The following is a 10,138-nucleotide window of genomic DNA, read 5'->3' as shown; positions in this document are numbered from 1 at the left end:
CAACCTGGTGCAGCAGCACAAGAAAGTGGTTTGACATCAGTTCAGGCAACTGACATATCACAAAAACAAGAATCAAACCTCAGAGTCCAAGCTTCAGCCTTGTCCGCAGCCTCCGAAGAACCCACAAAGAAGGAAATGTCAGAAAAAGAGAAGGAAAAATTTGCAGAATCTCTTAAAGATTCTGATCATGAAAGAGAGGTTGTGTCATCTGGGCGTCACTCTCCAGCAGAAAAAGATATTTTACCTCAACAAACCTTTCCAGACCAAAGAATGGAGACTGTAGTTGACTCAAGAACAGTTCCTGGCTCCACATTTGTGAGCCATGAAATAGATGACAATGTCCTTGCCTCTGATAACAGTCAAATCAGCAGCTCCACCGCTGCTGGAGTCATGTTAGCCTTTCCAGATGGAAGGGAGAGCCTGATCGATAAAAGGCTACTTGTAGAAGGTGAAGATTTCAATGTTGATGATGATGACGAAGATGAAGAAGAGGAGGAAGAAGATGAGGAGGAAGAGGAGTTGAGTGATGTAGACATGGAGAAGGGCGCCAGAGAGCAGTCTGAGAAGGAAATATGCAAAATTAGTTCCGATGATGGCGCTAGGATGACAGAGACAGATGACTCAAAAGACACATCGCAGTTATTTCACAAAGAGGACATCGTGAGCAAAGCTCCTGAAGTTAGAGAGGCAGCTAAGACGGACTTGAGTAAAACAACATCTGCTGAGACGAAACCTCTCAAAGAAGAGGACAAAGGTAGTGACACAGCTCACGAGAAACCTAGTGAAACACTGAGTTTAGACGTCAGCAGAGCAGATCAATCAGCTGCTGCCCCCAGTGCTGAAAAGGTGGATAAACCATCTGTTCTTCCACCCAGTGGACCAATACTTTATGATGCAAAGAAAACAGAAGAAACAGACAGGAAGGATTTGTCCTCTGAAACTACAACTAAAACGATGACATCATCAACAAAGGAAGTAACCTCGGCTGAGATACCAGAGTCTAAAAAAGTAGATGAAGAAAAACAGTCTCCAAAAAAACCTGTTTCGGAGGGCGATCATTTTATGTCCATGCCTACATTCAGTTCCTCTCCTCCACAAACCAAAAGCTATGCCGACATTGGACAAAGCAAATTTGGAGATTATTCTGAGCCTTTTTTCAGTGACCATTTGAAGAAAGAAACGCCTGTGTCACCAGAGTCTGATCTTAGCAGTTATAAATGTTACAGCCAACGTGAGACTCGAGAAGAAAGCGTAGATATCACACCGAGTATCATCACGAAACACGAGGAATCTTCTACATACAGCACAATGACTCACTCGAGCCAATCAACCAAAACATATTCTTCTTCATCCTATAGTTACTCGTCCTCAGCCTTCACCTCAGGCTCCTTAAGCCACAAGTTTGGAGATCAGGACGGAACTTCTGCGAAAATACTGAGCTCTGATCCGGCGCCACTAAAGGACGAGTCGTCGTATATAAAAGCATCTACAAGCTCCTGCTTCGGAGGTGTCCACAGAGATGAATACATGGAGGTGGCAACAAAACCTGCAACCACAGAGGAGACGAGACCATCACCTCCTGCACTGCCCACCACTGGTAAACAAAGTGAAACTCAAACTTGTTCTGCAAAACCCCAAACTGACACAAAGTCAAGCAGTGAAAGTTTTTATTTGCTAGAAACGAGTGTAACAACATCTACTACAGCAGCCACGTCCAAACACACTGAGAGTCACTTCGACCTCTCTCCCCTCCAGAGGGCTGACTCTCCTGACAGGGGGTCGCAGGGATCCACAGAAGAAGAAGAAGAGCATGATAAACTAGCAATGGAGGATGGAACTCTTCCATGTCGAATTGAATGCCAAAAAACCCAAGTGACTGAGCAAAAAGAGACAATTTCATCAATAACTCAGTCCTGTGTGGTAGAAAGTACCACAGGTGGCGCAGAGACAAAAACTGTCACTGTCACGTCCACAACTGTTACGTCCAAACCTGACACCTTGTCACAAACCACTCCGCAGACAGCCTCAGTGACTCCACCTAGTTGCAGTGAAAGCACTGAAACGCCATTTTCCATAGCAGACAAGCTTGAAACAGAAAGAGATAAAGAGAAAAAAGACCAAAAATCTGAGTCAAAAGAAGAAATAATGACCCTGGGAATGGCGTCTTTTAGACAAGATGCCAAGGTGACAGAAAACGAACGCGGTTTAAAAGATCAGAAGACCCAAGACTCGGCAGAGAAAGACACAGTAATCCTGCAGAAGCTGGAGGAAAAGAAAGCAGAAGAAACGACGTGTCAAAAAGGCACAGATAAAAAAAATGCATCTGATCCTGAGGTGAGTGGAAAATCACTGGATGTGAAAGGAGCAGAAAAGATGGGGGAGAAAATGATGACACAGCCAGAGAGATTAGAACTGAGGAGAAAGAGCAGTTTATCAGACTGGGAGCTGCTACAGAGGCCTGACGATTTCCCAGAAGTCCCTCCTCCAGGTTACGGTGATGAGGAGGAGGAAATGGAGGCGATGCAATGGGCAGGACCTTCTACGTCCTCTTTAAAAGATGCAAAACCAGAGCGTCCTGCTGACCTGAACACAGGTGACACCTCCTCTCCAACCTATTCCTCCTGTGAATATAAGCAGCAAAGAGGAGAACTTTCTCCATCGTTCATCAACCCCAGTCCTCATCAGCTGTCCAGTGATGAGGGCGAGGAGGACGACCACAGTGACCCCCTGCAGGAAGGAGATGAAGATGATCGGGAGCAGCACTCTGTGAAAAGGAGGTGCCACAAGCAGAAGCACCACCACAGTCACACGCACCATGAAGACCCCGTACCGGGGTCACAGCAGCTTCCTGGTGCGATGTCAACTGGTCTGGCTGTGACTTTGGCTGGAGAGGAAACGCCTCCGACATCAGTGAGCGAGTCTTTGCCATCCCAGTCTGACTCTGATGTTCCACCAGAAACTGAGGAGTGTCCCTCCATAACAGCCGAGGGAAATCTGGACTCAGACGAAGATGCCGAACACCTCCCGGTGGACAAACTGTCCGCCTGTGGAGCTGGAGGTGGTAATCACTCCTCATCACCACAACCAGCTCAAAGGACCCCTGATCCTCCCCCTGCACCTATGAAGGACCCTCTGCCTCACCCTCCGCACCCAGATGTGTGCATGGTAGATCCAGAGGCTCTCCTCAACGACAACGGCAGCACAGAGAAGCTTCTCAAGAAAGAGCTAAAGACAACAAAGGGCCTCAGGAAGGGAAAACCCAAGTCAGCCTCTCCTGCCCGTAAAGGAGAAGGGAGGAAGAGGTCCACCACACCAGTGAAGCAGGCCAAGGACTCTGCATCTCCACGATCAGTCTCCCAGAAGAGGAAGGACACAGAGAGAAGTTCCAGACTGGTGAAGATGTCTGAGAGTCAGGGCTCCAAGAATGAGATCCTTACTCCAGGGAAAGCCTTGGTCAATGGAGTCAAGACCAACTCAGGTGAGCAAGACCCTCGAACCACAACAAACCACAGATATAAAACCAATCTCACAATAATGCATTTCTGTCCCTAAAACTTCTTGTGATAAACTCAATCATCACACTTTACCTAGATCGTTCCAATGAGCAATAATTGGAAAAAGAAATCAATAAATAAACATAAATTATCTGTTGTATTTCATCTTGTATTTCAGTATATGATTTACAGCTGTTCTGTTGGGAACATCAGTTCTAATATCTCTTTATGTCCTGGTTAAGCTCAATCTAACAACTCTCAAAAACCAAGTTCGGCCGTTCCTTCTGGCCCACCAGTCTACGTCGACCTAGCCTACGTACCTAACCACTGCAGCGCCAAGAATGTGGACCAGGAATTCTTCAAGCGAGTGCGGGCTGCATACTACGTGGTGAGTGGGAATGACCCAGGAAGTGGGGAGCCCAGCCGTGGAGTCCTGGACGCCTTGCTTGAAGGCAAAGCTCAGTGGGGCTCAAACTTACAGGTTTGTTCGTTCACCATGTTGAGGTTAACCAAGTCTCTGCTCCTCCACGTTTAACAGACTGAATCTACGCTTCCTGAAGAACATGTTTGACGCTCTGCATCTACTTAACAAAACAGTTAATCAAGGAAAAACCTAAATATTATCAAAGAGTTTAGATTAAGATTAATATCAAATGAAAATAAATTTTACTGAATTTTATATTCTCAGTCTATTCGGTCCAAGTAAAGGTAAGTAAGTAAGTAAAAAATGTTTTCTGTATATGTAATTATTTTAACAAATTACTGATCGTGGTAATTTATTTTTGCCAGCTGTGTGTAAAATATTTATTTTTCAACTTGCCCCCTGCATGTTTTTAATAAATGTGTATCTCCTCTCATTCATCAGGTGACTTTAATTCCAACCCATGACACAGAGGTGACCCGGGACTGGTACCAGCAGACCCATGAGAAGCAGCAGGACCTGAACATCATGGTTCTGGCCTCCAGCAGCACTGTGGTCATGCAGGACGAGTCTTTCCCTGCCTGCAAGATTGAGTTCTGAGCTGTGCTGATCTTCTCCGTCAGCCAACCACCAACACCACCAGTCCTCCATCCACAGCCAATCATCTGCTTACAAACTGAGATGGAGATGCAAGAGCAAACATCCCTCTCGGTCCCATGGCAACTGTCTCAGAAACATCGGCTGCAGTTCTAGGTAAACGTCTGACCTCTGTGTTTGAGCTTCTGTAACACTAAGGGTAGTCTCCACAGCGAAATTCTCTTTGTTGTTTGTTTTCTACAGTGAGTTAGTTTTAGCACTAACAGTTGTGACAAAAAAAAGGACGAGTCAGTTTTTCAGTACAAACCACACTTCAGAACTTTACTAGATTCAGAACCAGTTTGAGGCAGAATGTTAGTCAGTAGAAAGAGACCAAACAAGTGCAAAATAAATCAAATTCTCACCATTGAACTTTGAGCATCTGGAGCTAATAGCACACAGAGCTCTGTCTGTGTGCTATTGGGCTAACGCTAACAGTAGTGTTAGCATTAATAACTCAATGTTATATGTGTTTTACACATATAAAAAACAAAAGAAATCTTCCTTGTAGTTTGTCACAGTACAGTTTTAGGAAGTCGCCTGAAGTCGCCATCCTCTGAATTATCGTTCACGGCTTTGCTGCTGATGCTGCTGCATGATTCGATGCTTGCATTTTAGACTAAAATGAGACATACATAGGGTTGATGTTTTGTTTTGCCAGCCTGGAAAAGTGTGAAATTCAGTGTAGTGTAGAAACGTGTCTACACTGTCGGGCTGTCACAGCTGAGGCAGCGGGACTATTGATATGAAATATCTCCGATGGATGTAATCATTCTGCTCTACCACGACCTCTACTGGTTGTATGTAAATCTAGTTCTAAGATGAATGTTATTTATTTGATGATGATTTGATGATGTTGAATATCATTTTTTTTTCATTTTTTCCTCCTGTCTGGCCATATTTTATCATCTCCGCCATAAAGAAAAGAAACAAACAAACAGGTGACAAATGTAGCAAAGAGACCTTTGTCTGCTCATACATCAGTGTGTAGTTTTCTACCCAGCGCAGGGTTTATTTTCAGGAGGATAAAAATGACAGGAGGTTAGTTTTCATGTGCCTTTAGATTGTGGCTTTGGAAAAAAACAACAACAAAACACCCGCAGAGTGAAAATATTTCATTTGGCCCATTTACAGAAATGAATTATGGGCATTTACCGACCCACATCTAGTACCCAGGACTGCCAAAGTCGACCCATTTCTGGACTCTTCTTTTGCTCTGCGCGGGGCCAGGAATGCATCATTTTTGGTTTCAGATGTAGCCCACATTCTGGATACCAAATGTGGGGCCCATAAATTCTTGCTAAATGTAGACCAAGTGACCAGTTCTGGGCTGTGGGCAGTACAAGGACAGAGCTGTGACCAACAAATGAAATATTCATACAGTACATAAACAAACTATACAGCCAGGACATTTGCACATTGTCCAAAAAATAAATCCAAAAAAATGCCACTTTAATGAACTTCCAAACAAAAATGAATGTCTCGAAGCATGGTATTGTACCAAATAAGAGCGCACTTTTCTGAGGTGGGATAGGGGGGAATTTGAATGTTTATGTCCAGTTGAAGCACATGGAGTTAGTGTAGCAGCAGATGATGGATGGAAATCACTGTAACAACAGTAAAACTACAGCTCTCTGTTCACGAGAACATCTTAAAAAATGTGTAAAATACAATAATATTCTTAATAACACATTAACGCCTGTAGGAGAAGTGTGAGTGTGACGTTGGTGACCCCACTGGACGCTGGGATGAAGTACAAATTAGTTAGAAATGGTGTTCTGTGTGTAGGGGTAGAAATGTATACGGTGTGTGATTACAGTAGATTAACCTTAGTCGACACTTTCTTTCTTTTTTTAGTACGTTTAACTCTGGCTTAATTTACTAAAACCTGTGATTAAAGCTAGCACAGGTTTTATTTTTATTTTTTATTCCTAAGATTTGTTTGTGATTTAATGATTTGACCCTGACAGTGGACTGGCCAGGCAGACCAGGGTTCAGCTTAAATATCCCAGACATATTAGGACGTTACATGCACTTTATTAATTATTTCTTTATTTACATTATTTTTTTAACTAATGTAAAATTCACTTAGACAGATTTAATATTCTTATTCCAGATTTTTAATGTTTTGTTTAACTGTATTTTTATTTTTTATTTTTTCAAAATGCACGAAATCATAACCAGAAATGAAAATGTGAACTTTTCAAAACCACAGCATCGCAGCATTTTCCTAGACATAAGATCATTAAAATTACTTAAATTAATATTGGTTAAAACTTCACTATAAAAAAACTGTATAAAATGTAATAATAATCTAAATTTAGTCACATTTGCATTAGAAAAAAAAATCTATAAAACATTCACTCATTCAGACATTCATCTTCTTTGCAGTACATTTAATGAAGCATGTCAAACTACTACTAAATGGATAGAAAATAGAAATAATAACAATACATTTTTTTTTTGTCCCCTGGAATCAGTTTATCTCACCATAAACAACTAGTTCACACATCAAACCTAATCTTCATCCACCCCCTCTGCCCGGCCTGGCCAAAAGTTCAGATTTATTATTTATAAAAATGCTGAATGATTTTGTTAAAGTGCACTGTGAATGGCTTATTATTATTATTTGTGATGATTTAGAGGCATATAAAAATAAAAAACTTCATCCTTTCAGGTGAAGTAAAGGTTGGCCAATGCTGTACAGTATATTAAACAATAATTGCAGGGTAAACACAAGTGCACACTCTCCAATCTGGAGGTCGTCGCCGTCGTAAGATGCCAGTGAATGTTCAAAATAACTGTTAATAACTGCCGATTGAGTGAAGTCACTTCCACCTATTTAGCGACACTATAATGAAAGTATGCAAAAGCTACAGGAAGATGCTTTTTAACGTAAGGGTCAGGTTGAGGCGGATGCTGCGAGTCTTCGTTGTCGTTTCGTCGTTTCTGTGATGTTTCTAAGATACCAGATTCCAAATATCCGACCTTGACAATTTCAAGGTCTCTGCAGAACGCTGTGAATCGCCCAAAAACTGAACTGTGTGACTGTACACAAGCCGAATGCACTAAACAGGAGATCTATTTTTCTGATTGTAGAGTTGGTACTGTCTAATGAATGCTGCTGGATCAATAACAAAAGAGAGAAAAAAAACTTAAAAAACCCCACTATCATTGACATAATTTTGAAGGAATCACAGAAGGAGAGCAGAAACTGTCCATAGGTTTGAGTTGTTATTTAACAGAGAGGAAACACGACTTAGTCCAATATCAGAAACTGAAACAGTTTCATTTTTCCTGACTATGACTTGAAACACATACAGACTCAACAACAAACCTGACTACAATAGAATAAAAACAAATCTACAGTAGGTGTACGCTTTATGTGCCGTACACAACAGTATCCTCCTGGTGATACACGCTCGATTTAGCTGATTTTAGTGACAACACTGCTAACTATTACATTCATGGTCAACTATTTACACTGATGAGAATAAGGTGCATCCTTCAGTTAAACATCATCCTCCATAAATCAATTTGTTGTCACCTGTCAATCTTCTCTCTCTCTTTCTCTTTCTCTTTCTCTCTCTCTCTCTTTCTGCCTCGCTGCATGTGATTTCTTTAGTTATAATCCTGAATGTAATTGTTTAACATGAAAATATAAATATAAATTTTAAAAAAAAGAAGCTATTTGAAAGAATTATATTTGAAGAAGAAAAAAAAGCTAATTGTCATAGCTGTGACTGAAATGACCTACGGTAAAATAAAACTGGGCTGTGCTGTCATTGTTTGACCTAATAACATGTTGTTAAGAAGACGCTGTTGTTGAAATTTGTTCTATTCTCTCTCTCTCTCTCTCTCTCTCTCTCTCTCTTTCTCTCTGCATTGTATTTATCTTGGTTATGTTTTACTTCTTTAGCGCAATATTTAATATCTCTCTGTCTCGTTAACTGGTTGAATTAGAACCTACTGCAGATTCATTGTAAAAGGGAAGCAGCCTGGTCATCATCAATAAAGTACATTTAAATCTAACTATATCTCCTCAATCGTACTTTATTTTTTAAAGAAAAAAAAAGATTTAAACATGTCAGAGGTGTCAAACCCCTGAGCTGAGGCCCACTGCTGAGTCCATCACTTCATTTCATGGGCCAGTGTGACAACTTGTGGGCCACAAGTGGCTCCCAGGCCAGACGTTTAAAAGCGCTGCTTTACATTAAAGGAGAACATCTTAATTTGCAGAGGCGTTAACTGAAATTCGAACACAGATTGGATTTTATTGTGTCTGTGACGACAGGATGCTGATGTGATTTCTTTGCCCTTGTGCAGTTAGCGTTTGGTTCTGTTCTTTCTTTCTTTTTTTTGTCTACTCACTGCTCGGCTGCTGCATCACTGAGCAAAAACAACATTCCCTTCTGGTTCCACGGTAACCATGGTAACACATTTGGACATAGGAGGAGGACAGTTAGTGGGCGTGGGTGTTTCTGAAGGTCTATCTGTGCAACTTCCTGCCTCTATGGTTTGGACAGAGACGCAATGAGGGTAATTCTCTCATCAGCATGACTCACAGGTTTTCTCTTCCTCACCTCCTTCGTCTCCCTCTCTCTCTCCTCTGCGTCAACGTTTGTATTTTAGGCCATTATCCCGGAGTCTCTCCACATCTGGGAGGAGGTGGAGGACCTGAAGGACTTAGGAAACATTCTTCTTTTTGAATTCAGACTCCCTTTGGTACATGACTGACCAAATGTGACTGCTGCTACAGCACTAAGATGCAGGGCTGAATCTTGTAAAGACATGTTTTAGAAGCTAAATCCAGTAAAATACCCTGTGTACCCCTAGTGTGCTATAAATGAAAAGAAAAAAAAATTATATTGTGACCTTTGATAAGCTGACACAAAAAGCCCTTACTATAGAATGTATGACTTTAAAAAAAAAAATTAAAAATTTAAATATATCTCCAAATGTAATGAAATAGCCCAAATCATGCTTTCACGTCAATATTTTGTGCTAGAAATGGAAAGAAAACAACTTTCACATCTTGACCTGTGATTAGAGTGACCACCTGTCCAGATTTACGTTGTGCTGCACTGAAATCTAACCAAATTGAAGATTTTGTACCACTTTTTCATTCGACATTTCATGTGCCTGATTGTCTGTGGACAGTCTATCGGTGCAGTCCATAGCAATGATAGGTGACTTCGTGGATAAGGCGGTAGCTGACAGGCTGAGTGGTGTGTCAATCAAACTGCTGACTCGCAGCAATCACACACACACTTTAGCGTCTGACATTGTATAGCGCGTAGTTGTTTTGATACTGTGAAGGCGCCCATGTACAGTGTGCCGAAAAAAAATATGTTTTTTGTCTGGGACCGGTGGGTGGAGATTCTGGACCAGCATTCTGGAATTGGCGTAAAAACGGCTTTTGATGGGAAACGACGCGGTGCACGTGAGTCTCACTACAACTACACAAGTACACAACAGAAAACATCCAAAAGTGTACAGTTTTTTTTTGCAAACTGAATTGGATAAAATTACTGCAGTAATAGTTACCAGTGTTTACTATGCAGTGCAATCTGCACATTCATATCGG

At 41.5% G+C, this 10,138-nt stretch overlaps 1 protein-coding gene across 1 annotated transcript in view; it reads left to right on the top strand.

Moving 5' to 3' along the window:
• Window positions 1-8,583, top strand: part of map1ab (microtubule-associated protein 1Ab) — a 45,042-nt gene extending 36,459 nt beyond the window's left edge. The window contains exons 8-10 of the mRNA XM_017032804.2: window positions 1-3,478; window positions 3,737-3,975; window positions 4,360-8,583. Coding sequence (XP_016888293.1) covers window positions 1-3,478; window positions 3,737-3,975; window positions 4,360-4,515 — 3,873 coding nt within the window. The 3' untranslated portion in view covers window positions 4,516-8,583. The remainder of the gene's footprint in view (window positions 3,479-3,736; window positions 3,976-4,359) is intronic.
• The last annotated feature ends 1,555 nt before the right edge of the window (window positions 8,584-10,138 follow it).

The sequence above is a fragment of the Cynoglossus semilaevis genome, chromosome 6 (assembly GCF_000523025.1).
Source record: "Cynoglossus semilaevis isolate Cse_v1.0 chromosome 6, Cse_v1.0, whole genome shotgun sequence".
Classification (NCBI taxonomy): Eukaryota; Metazoa; Chordata; class Actinopteri; order Pleuronectiformes; family Cynoglossidae; genus Cynoglossus; species Cynoglossus semilaevis.
The sequence above is the reverse complement of the archived record's forward strand: the minus strand, read 5'-3'. Positions and strand labels throughout refer to the sequence as shown.